This window comes from Podarcis filfolensis (assembly GCF_964270895.1).
Source record: "Podarcis filfolensis genome assembly, chromosome: 5".
In the NCBI taxonomy this organism is placed as follows: Eukaryota; Metazoa; Chordata; class Lepidosauria; order Squamata; family Lacertidae; genus Podarcis; species Podarcis filfolensis.
In genome coordinates, this window is record NC_139608.1 from 60,292,634 (window position 1) to 60,309,763 (window position 17,130).

The window sequence follows — 17,130 nt, forward strand, 5'->3', positions numbered from 1 at the left end:
GTCAGTGTCTTTTCATACGATTACATAACAATTAACAAAATTTACTAAAATCTTCTGTGGAAAACCTGCATATATGTGTGACTTCTTTGTTTTTGACTTATATAGACAAGAGTTTTTATTCAAACACTGGCCCGTGTTATTTTTACAATTTTTTCTCATATTAATTTTTATGCCTTAAAAAAATACACAGTATTACAAACATTATAGAACACATGATTGCTCCACAATTAAGATGTGAGGTAAAGTGCTTACAGTTTTTATTTGTGCTCTAAAGCCCATGGAAAATGGTCAGGCAATCGCCTTGTAAGCATTAAAGAATGCAAAAGGGCAAACAAAAAGTTGGAGTACTTACTACTACTACTACTTACTACTAATTTATTACAGTGGTACTTCTGGTTACGTACTTAATTCGTTCCGGAGGTCCGTACTTAACCTGAAACTGTTCTTGACCTGAAGCACCACTTTAGCTAATGGGGCCTCCCACTGCCGCTGCGCCGCCGAAGCATATGTAACCCGAGGTACCACTGTATTTAGACCCCGCCCATCTGGCTGGGTTTCCCAGCCACTCTGAGCGGCTCCCAAAAGAATTAAAAGCACAATAAAACATCAGACTTTAAAAACTTCCCTAAACAGGGCTGCCTTCAGATGTCTTCTAAAAGTCAGATAGTTGTTTATTTCCTTGACATCTGATGGGAGGGCGTTCCACAGGGCGGGCGCTACTACCGAGAAGGCCCTCTGCCTGGTTAGCAAATGCGAGTGTAAGAGCGAAGGCTTTGCCTAGCCTTGCATATTATACTGGTTTACAAATGAGGTCCCGTACAGTAATGCTTTGCTTTGGCAGTTGAACGTTGGGCTGTCCAGGCAGAAATTCAGCAAATTCGGCTTTCCCACGCACTTGCTGTGTGCAGGTCGAAGAGCTTCTGCTCCTTTATATTCTGATACCAAATGTCTTGAGCATGCTGTGGGGTTTTCTCCCACCCCCCCTTCAATTCAGTGTGGATGAATCCTAACCATTTTTTCTTGATGAGTTCACTGCTATTGAGAGCAATAATGAAATATATTTCACTAGGACCTGCAGAACTTTTGCCTGGTGTTCATGTTGCTAATAAGACACTGTTGAAAATCAATAATCTAACTTTCAGGTTTCGTTCAGGCTGTGGGATTATTATTTTTCAGTTGCAGTTCTACCAGTAATATAGTATGGAATAGACCGTAGCTCTTGAAAGTAGTGAAATAGTGCCCTCTACTGTCTTGGAACATTGTTGAGTTGCATGACGGTTTTTCTGTTATGTTATTTTTTGGAAGGCTGTAGGGGCAAGTCTTCTGTATGGTTTGAAAACAGAGCCCAGTTTGTTTGGAATGTGTTTGCATTTGGCGAATTAGTGCTTTTTGTAGGGTTGACTTGGTGAAGGTATGCAGAACTAAAATAGACCAGGATGTGGCAGAATACCATTTCTTGAAATGTGGCAATTTATTCTCAAAGCTCACTGGTTTTGCTAACCTCAGTTTTTAGCCTTTTGTTTTTGAATTATTGTAGTTGCTTTAAGGAATTAGGTATGTAATCTCTCTAGGGCGGGGGAATATTTACTCATTTGTGGCTTGCTTTTTGCAACTTTCAGAGAGCTGTTATCGAGCGATGCAATGAAAGACTACAACAGAGCCCGGGTTTACCTAGATGAGAACTTCAAGTCGCAGGAGCAGTTTACGGTAAGGTTCCTTGTGCAGTTATGTATTTGGTTTAAGGTGGCGTGACATTACTTGCTCATCCTAAAATGGAGGCTCTTGGGGAGTCGTTGCCAATGGTGAAGATTGTGTATTTAGACCGCAATTGTAAATGTGTTTAGTAGGCTCCTCTGGATATAGTGGGTCTTAAATCCCAGGTAAACACAAGGATTGCGCTTCTCATATCAAAGCAGTTGGCTACCTCTGGCTCACACATCTAATTAGCCAAGCAGGGGACTTGATTAAGCCCCCCCCCCCCAGGCAGTTTCCCCCAAGTCCCACACCTCATTTAAGGTGTGGGCTAGATAAAGGCAAGGTTGCCTTAAAAATGTGCTCCTGGTTGTTCCTTGGCGAGTTGGGCTTGTATTTGGAGACTTTTTGGCATTGGAATTGGTTCCACTAGGGATCTCGCCAACCAGAGCTCCGGAGTCCATCTGATTGGAGCTATCTTCAAGACCCACTTTCAGCAGTAATCAGCTGGTTGGTGGTGACTTCAAGTCCTGCTGGGACAGACTGTCCTGAGCTGATTTGCAGGGACTTCAGACGCGGCTTGGATCAGCTGTGTTCTTCCTTTGCACTCAAGCTGCGCTACAGGGGGGCGGGAATGGGCTACCTGATAGCATGGTGACGTCTGGTAATTAGTAGGTGGGCGGCTTCCCCTACCTGCTAAACCTGGGGTGGAGGAACTTGGGATCCGCCCCAGTGACGAGATCCCGTTCCCTGTCCCTGGCATACTGCAAGCGCTGATTCCAGCATTCATTTAGGGTGGAAACAAAACTACACTTCATTTATGTGTAGACTTGGAATGAAGTTACACTTAATTTAATTTCATTAAGTTAATGTAATACACTTGAAATTAAGTTACACAATCGCTGCACAACGAGGGAAGCTCATTTGCGCTATTAGATATTATAGCGGTGCTTCATCCATTTACTCTCTCGCTTTCTCTCTTGCCTTAAAGCGGAAATGGGGAACCTGAGGCTCTCCACATGTTGTGGAACCACAGCTCCGATTATCCTTAAACCATTGACTCTGCTGGCTGGGGCTGATGGGAACTGGAGACAATAGCAGCTGAAGGGCCACAGGTTCCCCATCCCTTCCTTAAAAGGTACAGGCCTATCGTTGATCCCAGTTCTGTTTTTAAAGGACCGTAACAGTCACTGGTCCAGCATTGGTCTAGAGGCAGCTTGCTCCATCCCTTAGGAAAGTGAACAGTCCTGCATGGTTGTAGCTGTTTCAGGTGGCAAGGATCCCGTAAAGGAGGCCTAAGAGAGACTTGCATTGCCCAGGTAGAAAAGGGAAAGGCTGCAGCTTAGTGATAGAGCATCTCTTTTGCCTACAGAAGATCCCAGGTTCAGTCCTTGTCATCTCTCGGTAGGGCAGGGGAAGACTCCTGCTGGAAACCTTGGAGAGCTGCTGTCTGTCTTTGTAGATAATACTGACCTAGACCAATAATCTGACTCAGTATAAAGTTTCTATCAAATGAGTAGGAGGCCCACTATTTCCAGTTTGTCTGCCATTTTCTTTACAGATCAACTTCTCTGTTTGTTGCCACAATTCTTATTTCTAATCCCATGCCAATAGAAAAAACATTGGGGGGGGGACATTAAGTATCAAATATACTCCAATAATGCCATGCAAATAAAATACCTGGTAGAAGTTTCAGAGTATAAAAATAAATGAATCCTGCTTTTATTGAGACTTTCCCTTACCCACTGAAACATAATTCAGTAGGATTTCAGGAAGGGGAAAGCATGTAACCTTGGTTATTACCTATCGTCATAATCTCCTCTAGGAACACTAAATGGAAACCAAGGCCTAGGGCCCACAGTTTTCATGATACAGTTATGGCACAGTCAACCAACGTTTCCCTGAAAACATATCAGTTAAAAGGGCTTTCCCCCGCAGCTTGGCTTTCACACCATTGTTTCTGCTGCATTTTGCCACAATATTCTCCATGGTTTTCATAATACACTGCTGGTTTTGACAGCGATGCCAGTGCTGAAAGAAACAAATGTTTATGCACTTTGATTTGATGGACAACAACAAAAATTATTCAGTGGCCCACTGAGACCACCTTCAGTTTTCTGGTGTATCTCCTCATTTTATAAACTTTGTTGTAGTTCTGACTCTCTCCAAAGTCACTCGCGCTGTGAAACCTGAAACGATCTGATCTCTCCTTATTTTGCCACAGTGTTCTCCAACTTAGAAACCTCCACTGAGAGATGTTTCTTTATCTCCCAACTTTCTGGAAAATCAAATAAATAAGCCTAATCTTTCACCTTGTTTGCCCTTCCGCTGCAATTTGACTCTCCATTCTTCATTTGATATTCCCTGACTATTTCTGCTTTCGTTGGGAGTTCTGGTCCTCTGAAATGTGCTCTCTTGAGCAAATCAGTATCTGATTGTGCATTGATTTCTCCACCAAATGAGAGAAGTGGAAGAATCATATATTCTAGCAGCAGCAGCAGAGAAAGAGAAAGAGAGAGGAAGGGAAATTTGACTTCCTTTCACTGGCTTAAAAGAAAGTCTCCCTGTGTTATAGCTGTCTTGCTTGAGATGAGAAGACTGGGATAGTGGTCTTTCTAATCTAGGGGAAATGGTACTGCTGTAGGGAGGGAGCTATGAGCCGACTGTAGTGACTGGGTGTAATGGTAAGGACGGGTAGGCAGAAGAATACTTCAGAACTGATAATGAAAGGCACACTACTTCAGTTTGATACGATTGTCACCTTACCTCACTATTTGCTGCAAGTATAAAACCTCACTGGAGAAGCCAAGCCAAAACCTAAGATGAGCTCCTATAGATCAAAGCTGGCAAGACTTCCCTTGAGCATGTACTCTCAACACTGACCTTGTGCATATTTTAATTGAAAACTCTTGAATGATGTTTTCCAAAATTGTAGTTCAAAACTCAACTTTTGTAGATAATTCTGTAATTACTTTTAATATCTATTTTTAAAAAACAACTTTGTTTTGAGATGCTGAGGCTGTTGTTAAACATATTGTATGCTACCTTGAATGTTTATCTCAAAGCAGAGTGAATACTATTTTATTTTAAATGCCCTTGAAAATAAGAGCCAAGGGGGTTAGAATATTGAAGTCAGTATAAAAGTAACACCAATTTTTGAATTTCCTTTCCTTTCTTCCAGGCTGTGTTGTCATTGTCATTGTTGCTTTTTCCAAACATAAAATTGGAAATTTATTGCATTGACTTGCTAAGTCAGCAACTCTTAGAAAATGGTAGCCAGTCACTCAATGAAGAGTGAAATCCTATATTTACCTGGGAGTAAGCCCCACTGAACTTAATGGGACTTACTTCTAAGTAGACATGTTGAAGATTGCTCTGTTAGTTTATAGTTGTAGTTCAGCAACCTTTAGAGGTTCCCCACACCTGATTTAAAGGATGGGAATTATATGCTAATAACTAGATGTGTACTGTATATTCTCCGACTTTAATATCCCCTGTATAAATAGCACATTCAATCCATCCATGCAAATTATGGAAATTCCCCATTGAATGTTACTACTGGTTTTTGTTACTGCCCAGCACCCTTTGTTTTCCTCCTTCTTGTGCATCTTCTCAGTACCACATTCCTTTCTTCTTTGCCCTCTGAATCTTCCAACGTTTAATTCTGATTGATTCAGGCAACCCATATTTTCTTTGTGAACATTTATGACATCACAATAGCTAGTGATGTGTGACATCACATGGCTTCATGATGTCATTAACCAAATCACTCAGATTGCTGAGTAGCATTAAGCAGTGCCTAATTAGTAGGGAAAGAGGTTGAGGATTTTGAGAGCCAGAAAGGGGAATATCAACATCACTGAAAGCATGTGAATATGTTTGCAGCAGACGCTAGAAATCTTTAAGCTTAAATATAAATGCTCACACTGTGATCAATGCCAGTACCTTGAGCTAATGTGACCTTTTAACAAGGGAATAGTAACTGTGCTTTAATATTGGATAACATTATTAAATAAAGAGCATTATTTTACCTTAAAATTATGTTCTCCTTATTACAAAAATGGTAAAGTTAATTTTTGTTAGATTAATGGTATTTGAGCAATATTTTCCGTCAAGCTTGGCTCAAATAATTGGTCATTAATTGAAAAAGGAAATTGAATTGGATTTATCATGTACATAAATCCTGTGCAAGTTATTAATGGGTCTCAGAAAATATCATTGTGTTCCCAGAAACGAATGGAACAGGCTGCGTGTCTTGTGAGCATATTAAATGTGGCAGTTAAGGAGTTTCGCTAAATATCATGAAATGATTTAGGAAGACTGACATAATTGAATTTAGCACGGAGAGAATTCAAAGACTTGATTAGCTCTGAGGGACCATTTTATCTCTTCTTTTTTTTATCTCTTGAAAGTTCCTTTCCTCTCCCAGCCCCACCATTGCACCAGGCAAAATTGCACACAATCACCAGGAGGTGGAGCTGAGGTATTATTTTTACACAAAATTAGCTCCCTAATATACTGGACATAGGAAGATGCAAGGACTAGTTGTTGAATGTGCCTTTTCCATGGAATGTTTGGAGACTGTGCTTAATGTGTGCTGTATATTACGAGAGGAGTGATCACTTATAAGACCTGAGTGACTCATTATAAATCGCTTGGTATCGGGTCATTGTTTTATGTAATTAGGTGACTTGTGACATGAAGCAACCCTGGGTCCTTTATAGAGGTGCTTCCAGGCCATTGCTAATTTCTGCTGGGATTCAGGACAAATGGTGGTATGTGCAATAGTTGATTTGCAGCTTTTGCACAACAAGCCTACTTCCCCCAAATATCATAGTAATGAAATGCACTGGGAATGCACTCGATTTGGCTTTGCAGCAGCTTCTAAGCTCCCTGCAAAGAAAACAGATTGAACTGAATGCTCATAAAATAGTCAACGTCATCTAATCTCCCTGCAAACAAATAAACCTGAATGTTCTAAAATAGATCATCTGGAAGCACCTAAAAAATGCAGTTGCCCATCAAATACTGAATTAAAGCTTATAGACTAGTCACCCATGGCAGGTAAGACTGTCCACCCTATGCCACATTTTAGGCTTATTTGTATGGCGCAAATGGCCAAACATAGGTATGTGGGGGCAGGTGGACTTGAGAACCTTTGAGCTAAGACATTTAGAAACTTTTGTAGACTTTTTTCAAAGCTGAGGTAGAGTTAGTCTCTGTAATCTGCAAACCGAGCTGAAGTTGTGCTGTCTCCATGGGCTCCTGTTTCGTTTTGGTTTTTTCCACTGGGGTGGGTGGCAGAATGCCTTTAACATTCGCTCACCATTCACAGACAACTAATTTTTACCTCCCATCCCAATTAATTGTTGGGCCAGATGGGATGACACTTTCCCCGGTGGGAGTGGGAGAGTGCCTTACCACCTCAACCACTTCCCTGCGGATGCCACGGCCGTTTGGTTGAAAGCGAAGCACTCAAATGGGGACCTCTAGTCAAGCACACAGGCACCTTTCACATGGCTAGATTCCCAGATAAATCCAGTAGTCCGTTGCTAAATCTGAGCTTGTGCATGCGGAATATACATAATAGGGCCCGTCTGACTCTTGTGCCTCTACTTGAATGGCTAGTAGCATATAGGAGCGATTGAATCAAATGATTCAATCATTTGCTGGGGCGGGGGGAGCACATGAAAAAATTACCATGAACAGGCTACAAGGCCAAGAAACATGAGTTTGCCTGTTGCACCCTAATAGGACTTTGAAGTGAAACATCACAAACATAACGACACTTTAGCACTATTGTAATGAAGTTTTTAATTTGAATATTGCTAGCACTCCCAGGAAAGGATCGCGTTGGTGTTGTTGCTGAAATTATGATGGCAACTGTGATATATTTAGATTCCGCTTTTCAGCCTAGATGTGGTTGCTCTGTATCGCAATCGCTGCAGTATCTGAAGTATCTATCTACCAAAACACATATTTGCCATCCTCTTCCTCCTTCATCATTCCTTTCCCCAATCTGTTATTCATTACCCTTGCTTTGTTGAATGATTCGTTAACTTATTTCTGCTGCCTGAATATAGTTTTTAAAGCTCTTGATACCAGAATACATGGTGGGGGTGGGGGAAGGTTTTCTTCCTTACTATATACCATGCCTGGAATCCAAAGAGCTACTTTAGACAAGCCCAGGAACTTTGGCAAACCCAGTGAGATGATTAATTTGTTTGTCTTTGACCGACAGAGTCATCTTGCAAATTGTTGAAAGTGCTGTCACTTTCCTAATATATTTGGTTTGTGCAAAATTATACTTGCATGTGAGCGTCCCGTGATGTTGGACGTGAGGCAACAATTCCCAGAATCATGAGCTTTATTTCTTTAGGGTGCAGAGCAAGATATGCAGTTCTTTCATTCCAACTCTCTATGTACATTGAGCACCACCAATAATATAAGAAATGCACCAGCAAAGTACATAGTGCTTTATAGGTTAACTTAATGAATGAGCTTTTACTTTTGCTGCTGTTTGCCCTCTTCATTACTGTTTTGATTAAATGTTTTATGTTATTTTTAGCTTGGTTTGCTATGTCCCTCTGTCCTGGGACCCTGCGGTTGAAGGAGCTATCGTTATCTAAAACTCTAAATTTTGATAGTGGATGGGGGACATTTATTATTATTTGCCAATATCTTTGCAACTTCAGTTAATTGCACTAAAAGGAATTTTTAAAGTAATAAAACAAAAACATATGCATAAAAAATGATAAGAATGGTAGCAAAGACTTTTCTTAATTTTTGCTGATTCTAGAGGCAAACTGTCTCTTGGGGTGTGTGAGGTGGAATTCTTTCCAGAACTGTCATTATTATAGAAATGGTTGTGTTATGTGTGTGTGTGTGTGTTAGTTTTCAATTACAACAATCCAATAAAAGCCTCATTATAACAATGCCAAATTATAATGCCAATCATTCAAAAGTCAAATTATACAATTTAGGTGGCCCCCCTGGTGCTAGAATTAATGGTTAGATGATTTACTTTATTCCTGCATTCCAAAATAATATCTTTTTACTTCCCTGAGATTTGTGCTGTTGCAGAACTTAAAGGATGTAGTTTTGTTTTTCAGATTTGAAACTGTCAGATTTTATATAAATTCTTTATTATTATTATTAACCAAGCAACATAGTTAACAGATTCTTTAATGTCTCTGCAACTCTTCCCCCCCCCCCAAAAAAGTTTCTGAATGTGACTTGAGTGAGCCTCACTTTTTCTCTTTCTACAGTGACAACTACAACTTCAGCGTAAGATACTGGAATAGATGTGTTTAGCTAATGTAGAAAATAAAAAAACAAATCATTTCTGTGAATTAAAAGGAGAAGACCAAGAACTGCTTTGTCTTGGCTTGCATCAAGTGTAGAAAGCAGGTATATTGAATTAGCATATTGAACTGATCCCCGAAACAGGTTTTATAATGTATTAAACTGACACAGTGTTAATAAAGGATAAATGGGAATGCAGATTTAGATGACTCAATTAAAATGTATCAATTGATTTAAAGTCACTTTTCTTTCTTCCCCCATTCTACTTGTACTACACTGCCTCATTATATTCTGAAGCTAGCTTTGCTGGGCTAGAAGGAGGATGTAAAACTTCGTGGTGGTTCACGGGTCTTTTCCGATTTTATTCAATTCCATCCGTTTTGATGAATTAATTCAACAAAATAATTTTAACTGGATTTTGGGGGGGAAATGCAATTAATTGTGACTGTTGTGAGTTTTGTTGCGTTGTTATCTTCCTTAGGGGTGGGTCGTGTAAAAGCGCTGTTTTGAAGAATGACTTTAAAGGGTTGCGCTCCCCCCACAAGAGTGTTTTGATGAAGCAACTAAACCCTGTTACCTCTTCCGCTTCCTCCTCCTCTCGGTCTTCCTCTTCTCCCTCTGACCACTTGTTGTCATCCCACCACCATTCCCCTGGCTCTGAGTCTTCTTTCCTTGGGGGTTCCCTTGGGAGTTCCCCAGTTGGTGTCTCCCACCGCTCCGCTACACCCAGCCAATCCATGACCACCCCACCAACTAATTCTGCCTCATTTTGATTCTCCAAGCCAAGCGCTCCCACCCCATTGTCCGAAAAGGCCAATTTGGTTTGTCCCATTCAGCAAACAAAAGTGGGTCTCTTCAGGGACACCTGGAGTGGAGGTGCTGGAGAGAAGACAAGGCTTACAGGAGGGGCTCATTGTAACCCCCCCCTTTGAAATGACAATGAATAACTACCTCATGAAGATTAGGGAGAGCCTCTCTGCTGTGTCCAGGCCAGGGGGGACAATCGCAGAGGGTGGCAGCCTCCCTCCTGGCTCCTTGAAGACCAGAGGGCACTCGCTGGAGGAGGAAAGAGCTAGGACAGAAAGCCAGTTCAGCCAAGGATCCATTGAATCAAAATCCAGCAGAAACAGAGTCAATCGCTGCAGCCTTCTCCAAGCCTCTTATGTCATTACTTCCCTCCATGTTCTTCCTGAGGTTAGCACAGAGAAATGCCGCGTTCACCTGGCTTGACGAAAGGTATTTTAAAAGTAACAGAAAATCCCATTGCACTTTGGGAGGAAAATTTTGTAACCAGATTAGGCAGTGTGGGTTCAGCCAGGGCACCGTTCGCTACGGTCTCCGACTCTGTTGACTTACACAATGTCCATTGATTTCAGTGAGGCTGGCGCACAACAACTAATGGCGTTTTTAAAGTTTGTGAATGTGGCTTGGCAGTGATTAAAGTAGGAGCCAGAGCCTTTTGAAAGGCATATATTATGCTGGATGAAGTGCTTTGCTTGGAACGGAGCTGTCTCTCAAAACTCTTGTCAGATGGTAAAATCTGAAAATAATTGCTTGCAAAATAATGAAAGGCTGTGTGAAGAAACTTGCTAATGCATTTGCTCGTAGACATTCAGCTAATTCATAAATAAGAACATCGTGACTCGCTGGAGTAATAGCATGAATACTATTTAGTAATATGAACTAATGGGCATATTGGAGCTTGTGAATATTACATTTGCTATAATGAAGTATTGATGGCAGAAAAGAAAGCAATACTTCATTCTGAAAACTCCTTTTTTATATTGGTATCATGAGATGTTCTGACGCTGCAGCGTCTTCTCCTGCATGGTTTTTTAATAGAAACCTCAACGCTTTTGCGTTCTTTCAAAACGCCTGATTTTTAAATTAACTTGATTGATGAATAAGTATCCTAAATACTGGGCAAGCTTCCTATTATATTGTAGATTGCTTAATTAGAATTTGACATGGCAGACATTAATTAATGAAGTTTATTTATAGCTTTATTTGCATAGATTAAAAGCCTACTGCAGTTCTGAAACCCGAGACAAAAATACCACAATGTTGTTCAGAAATAACATTTGGAAAACACATTCCAGAGAGATAGTGGCTGCTAATCTATAGGAAAATTAACTGCCAGTACAATCCTATGCAAGCCTACTTGGAAGTAAGCTTCATTCATTTTTATGGGATTTACTCGCAGGATTATATTATGGCACCTGAAACATAAGAAATGTATGATGGCACAAGCTTTTGGGAGGCCAAACCCACTGCTTCAGCCACCAGTGAAACAGCATTCATAAAAATATATATGAAACAAACTATAATATTGGACTGCAGACACTGAATGTTTGTCCAAGAGAGGAGTTGAAAAACAACCATATGCATTCTCTTCCTACGGTGAATTTCCCCTTAACTTTAGTTATGATGTCCACACTGTCTTTAACCGTAGTTAATGCCAAATAGGTCTTCTGCTTATCTAGCATTTGAAAATAAGGCTTGAAATAGATTAGTAAGTTCTGGTTATCAATGACTTTCACCAGAGCTGTTAACTATGTTTCTTCGTAGCTATATGGTCATTAGGCTTCTTCAGAGTTTGTTTTCGGATCCTTATTACCCTATTTTCAAGCAAGCATCCCGATCATCTAGCGCAAATGCATTTTTTCCTGGCAGCAAAGAACATTCAAAATACAGTAATATAAAAGAGAAAGGGCCAGCAGCTAAAACCAGCAATAAAACGCTGTTTCACTCATGAAACAAAAGCCTGCTAGAATATGAAGAATTAGTGAAGAACAGTGGGGAAGAGGACCAGTTGTACAAGGTGTGTCATATTTTAGGAGCAGCCACTAAGAAGGCCATATCCCTTTCAGCTGTACATCTGTAATGGGTGGGACACAAACGAGGGCTTCTCCATCAGATCTTAACGAATAGGCAGAATGATATGGGAGAAAGAGGTCTTTAAAGTATCATGGGTCTAAGCCATTTAGGGGTTTAAAAATGATCTCCATTACTTCAATTGGACATTAGACATTACAACCGTGGTTTGATAGCTTCTGGGTTCATTGCACAGCCCTACATAGAAGCCCACCAGCATGTCAAACCTTTTTCACTAGTACCATCCTTGATATTTAGTATGGTGGCATAATATTAATCCTGGGCTCCATGTCATACATTAAACCAGGAGTTTTTTGGATTATATTTAACATAGCAGCAACGCATACATAAGTACCCCAATATCCAGGATAAGAAGAAACAATTGGGTAGTAGTCTGTGTTTGATTTGGTTGATCATACAGTTTAAAGGCTTTCACTATTTATGCTGTACACCAGTGCCTAAATCACCCAAGAAGCCAAGGAAGGATTTTCAAGGCAGGATCCTGCTGCTGTACATAAGAATCAGGGGTGGTTATCCTGTGGTTCTCTAGACATTGATGGACTGCGTATCATATCATCCCTGACCTTTAGCCATGCTTGCTGGGGCTGATCGGAGTTTGATGCTAGAAAATCTGGAGGCCCATAAGTTACCCACCCCTGCTGTATATAACTATGTCTATATGAGTATTGAAATGCAATTTGTTTTAAACTGTTTTTAATATTATATTTTAAATTCTTGTGACATTCTCTGGCACCTTAGAGTGAAGGACAGGTAATAAATCCTAATAATAATAATAATAATAATAATAATAATAATGCAGTTTGAGTGTGATATGTGGATGGAAGAATAATTTATCATATTCCTTTAAAAAAAACCCAAAAACTGTTTACATCAATATCTTCTTCAGTGTACAAGACAGTAAAAAGTTCTGTTTACCATTATCAACTAATGCCTGGCATGATATTCCATGCCAGACCACAAAACTTTGTGAAAGAGGGGAAAGAGAAAGGAAAGTACCTTCTGTCCAATTTTATTTAATGGACAAGATAATTTCTTGGCCTCTAATGGTAGTATTAAAATGTCAGAAATACTTATTTGTTCTGTTGTTCGGTTTAACAATGGTTGCAATGTACAAACTCGGACCAGACTTCTTTTGACACTGGGGAAATGTTTCTACTTAGTTGTAGAGGGCTTTCCAAGTGTCTATTGATCAGTGTTCTCCAACAGCACAGAAATAATGTGTCTAATTTAACTGGCCACATGGAGGAGTATAGGAAAAGCATTACTTATCCCCTGAAAGGCTTAGAACATCAATAGGAGGACATAACATTAATGACTTTCCTATACTCCAGCCTCAAAAATGGCTAAATGAGGAAGAAATTACGCATTTATTTTCCTATAATTTCACCAGTTGTCTTGTTTTACTGCAACACTAAGGCATTAAGAGTGAAATGTCACACCAGAACTTCTTTCCTGACAATCTGTCTGATGTGCAAACTGTGCAGCTTTCCTTTTCCCCCACCCAAACAGAAGCCTTAAAAAGGTAGAAAGGTTCCAAAGAGCTGTCCTACTTGAACCCAAATGAGGAGTCATCCTAGCTTAGTACTGATCGGCCTTGACTGGCAGTGGCCTTAAACTCATCTTTGCAGATGGCTTTTCCCAGATTAGCTCCTAGATATCTTTATCACACAAATGCCAGCTATGATCTGCGCTCTGTGCATACTAAGCATGGACTGTGCCACAGAGGGTCGAATGGACCTGATGCGAATCACATGGGGTTACTGTTGAAATCCTTCTCTCCCAGTCTGGTCTCCTCTCGTACCCAAAGGATGCTTTTGGAGGCAGAAAGTCACGTGGGGAAAGTCGGGCAATCCAGCTTGGGAGTCATGGCTTAACCAGGCTGTGGGAGAAGTTAGTTATCTATTCTGTACTATGAAAATAAATAAAAACAGTATTAAAAAAACATCTGGCCCTTCCACTGGTTTAACAAACACTGTAAGCAGAAGGGACAGCAAAAGATTGTGACATTGAATGTTATTTAAATATCATCAGTCTGGAGTGAGTTATATTGTGCCTGACCAACTATAAGTTTGTCTTTAAAACATGCCCTGGTACATGTTAGATCAAATGTTGTTGGACTTCCCCACTTGTCTGTGTGAACTCCATAGCATTGGGTGTTCTGATGGCTATGATTTTTGGGAACCATTACTATTTACCTTTTCATTGCATAAAACTCTGCCATCTTATGCTGCTATCGCAGCGTTGGGCTACATAGACTGGTTGTCTTCATATCCGAAAACTTATATATCAAAAGCTCTTCTCTGACCAAATTGCATCCTTCCATCAATTTTTATAAATTTATTTTATAAATATTTTTTTAAAAATATTTTAAAATATCCTTCCATCTATTTTTATAAATTTATTTTTTAAATATTTTTTTAAAAATCACACATAAAATTAAAATTGCACCACAGCATTAAACATGCAAAAACTATGAAAACAGAAATGGGAGTGGGCTCTTCAAACAGCAGACTCAGTCATAAGCCACTTTCCAGAATAAAAGTGCTATCTGAAAATAGGGAAAGGCAACTTGGACATTCTGGAGAGAGAAATCCACAAAGCCTCTCCTCTTCCGTGAGGGGAGGGGTTGCGAGCGGGACTCGCTTTGCAGGTGGGCGTGGTTGGCCACCCTGTGTCACTAGGAGATCCGGGCCTGCATCACGCCCTCAGCCGGCCAATCCGGCCAGCTGGGGGGCGTGGTTTTGCTGCATTTAAAGCAGCCCCGGGCTCAGCCTGTTTGTTCCTGCACGCACACGGTAGTGCCACCACCAATAATGCCCTGTGGTGTTAAGGCTCAGGCAAGTTACATATGAGTGTATAGAGAGACTGTCCTTGAGGTAGCCTGGTCCCTGCATATTGTTCCAGCAGAATATTATAATGCTTTTTATAATTGCCCATATGCTAATTTTCAAATTAAACTAGTGACTTTGTAAAGGAAAAGAAACTGGGCATTTTTTTTTTACTGTCTAAAAGTGTCAACTTTGTGTCTCCTTATTCCAGGGGAAGACAAAATTCTTAGTTCATGCTAACCTTGTGTTTCTCCATGATATCCCCTGATGCTTTGTTAATTTTTGTCTTGGCAGTTCTGTGCACCTAAATCCCACACTGAGATACAAATGCACGGATGCTGTGGCTGTAAGGTTATACGAATGTCTTCTTTTGACACTTCACTTTTCAAAGTGAGCTACAGTCTAATCCCTTAGTTAATATGGTGCATGAAAACAGATGATACACTGATGGGTTTTATATATGTATGGGGACTTTAAAACTGTGATAGAAACAAAATCCAGAGATAATAAGAATTATAAAGTTTTGCGACCCTACGAACACAATTTTATGTTGAATATCTCATAAAAGCAATTTTTTAAAATCCTACTTTATATGAAAATAGGAATCATGAAAGAAATTATATATTTTACTAAAAAGACCCACTGAGAGTAGTGGTTTTGGGTGTCTCGGTTTCTGGATTAGCAGTTTAAATAACCCCAAAGAGACTTGAGAAAGCTTTCTAAAAATAAAGTCCCTTCAACATACCTTTTATCACTGAACAACTGAGATATCTGTGGTCACCTTTGAAAAATCTGAGGGAAAAGTTGTTCATCATGAAATGATTGTGCACATGTGGAATTTTGTAAGGAATATAGACACATATTAACATATGGAATATAGACACACACACACACAAAGCTTTGTAACAGATGCATTTGAACATTTCCGGATCGATTTGCAAAACAACAAAGTGGTTAACACATGAACACTTGTATTCTTTCCTGTTACAGTCTATCTCTAGTTTTCTTTCCTCCAGATAACGCATTATACTTTGTAACAAAAGCTGTACTACAAATGTTCAAATAGCAGGTTAAAAACAAAACATGGAAATATGAGATGAGCAACTCAACCACCGAACCAATAACACAGCATATTATGAATCTAAATTGTCAAAAAGTTCACTTGAGTAATTTAAACATTGAAGATGTCCAGTTGGTTTTTCTTTTGCTCTGTTTTGTAAATGTGTGTTCTTTTTGTATTTTTATGATGTGATATGCTTAACAAACAATAACTTGAGGTCAGCATATTAACAAACTGGTTTTGTTTAGTACAGAATTAGGAGACGCATATACCCCAGAGGGTATTGATATTCAAAGGCCGTGAGTTATAATTGTATGGATAGTGTAACTTGGGACAAAAACTCTTCAGACTAGAATTCATGTTTTTCACTGACGCAGGAATATTTATCAGTGTTCTGCCAGTATATAATGCTGCACTGATGGCCAAGGACGGTATTCCTGTCTGCATTCACTAACTTGGAAAATGGAGAGGTTTTCATATTATTGCTCCTGTCTGCTCTAAGTATTAGTCTGCCTGAAGAAGAAGAAGAAGGAAAAGTTAAAGGTAGAAACTCAGAGGCTTGAGAGAAACTCAGATCATTGAAAGTGAGCAGGGCACCGTTCCGTATTTGCATGCAATTACTGTGCTGAACTAGCTCAAAGGAAACGTTGTGGAGGTCCCATAATGGTTATTTATCTGCAGGGGTGCTCAGATGTAGTTATAGTTTTGAGTGTTTGTTGATTGTGTATGCTAAGTTTTGCAACATTCAGAACAAGTCTGAGGAAAGTGTTAAACTTACTTCGGCAGAAGTTTGGTTGGAATCAGTGGGACTTGCTTTTGTGCTTAGCAGAGAGACAGCTAGGGGGCTCCCTGAATCTGCAGGCAAGACAAATGACAATGAATAGTTTAAACTTGGTGTAGTAGCTCTCTGGCTAGCATTTCTCAAGCAAAAATATAAACACAGTTTTGTATTGTTGGGGATGTGTTCTGTTTAGTATTTGCCTAATTGCCGCCATAGATCCTGGGATATAAAACCATTCAGGGAAATTATTCAGAACGTACCTCAGCATAATGTTTTGCAGTTTTAAACCCCCCCCCCCTTTTAAGGCCAAAATGGGTACATCTTTGGATTTAAGGTGCACGTTTTCTAAAATGCAGATTGCAACTAAAAGTTCTGAAAATTATTACGGGAGGTGTTTAACCCTTGTCCTCCTGAAGAAAATCACTTCTTCGAAGCTGCTATTTGCATTGAGGGAAAATTGACATTCACAGAGAAGGCCTACTGAAATTAATAACCCTAAGTTAGCCATTCCCATTAACTTTAATGGGTTTACTCTGAGTAGGAACAGCATTGAACACAATCCACCTGTT

At 39.9% G+C, this 17,130-nt stretch overlaps 1 protein-coding gene across 9 annotated transcripts in view; it reads left to right on the forward strand.

The window, feature by feature from the left end:
• The window catches only part of INPP5A (inositol polyphosphate-5-phosphatase A), a 253,172-nt gene that overhangs the window by 74,368 nt on the left and 161,674 nt on the right, over positions 1 to 17,130 (forward strand). For all 9 annotated transcript variants that reach the window (XM_083617007.1, XM_083617006.1, XM_083617009.1 and 6 more), the window contains exon 4: positions 1,620 to 1,707. In XM_083617007.1, the coding sequence (XP_083473133.1) occupies positions 1,620 to 1,707 (88 nt within the window). The remainder of the gene's footprint in view (positions 1 to 1,619; positions 1,708 to 17,130) is intronic.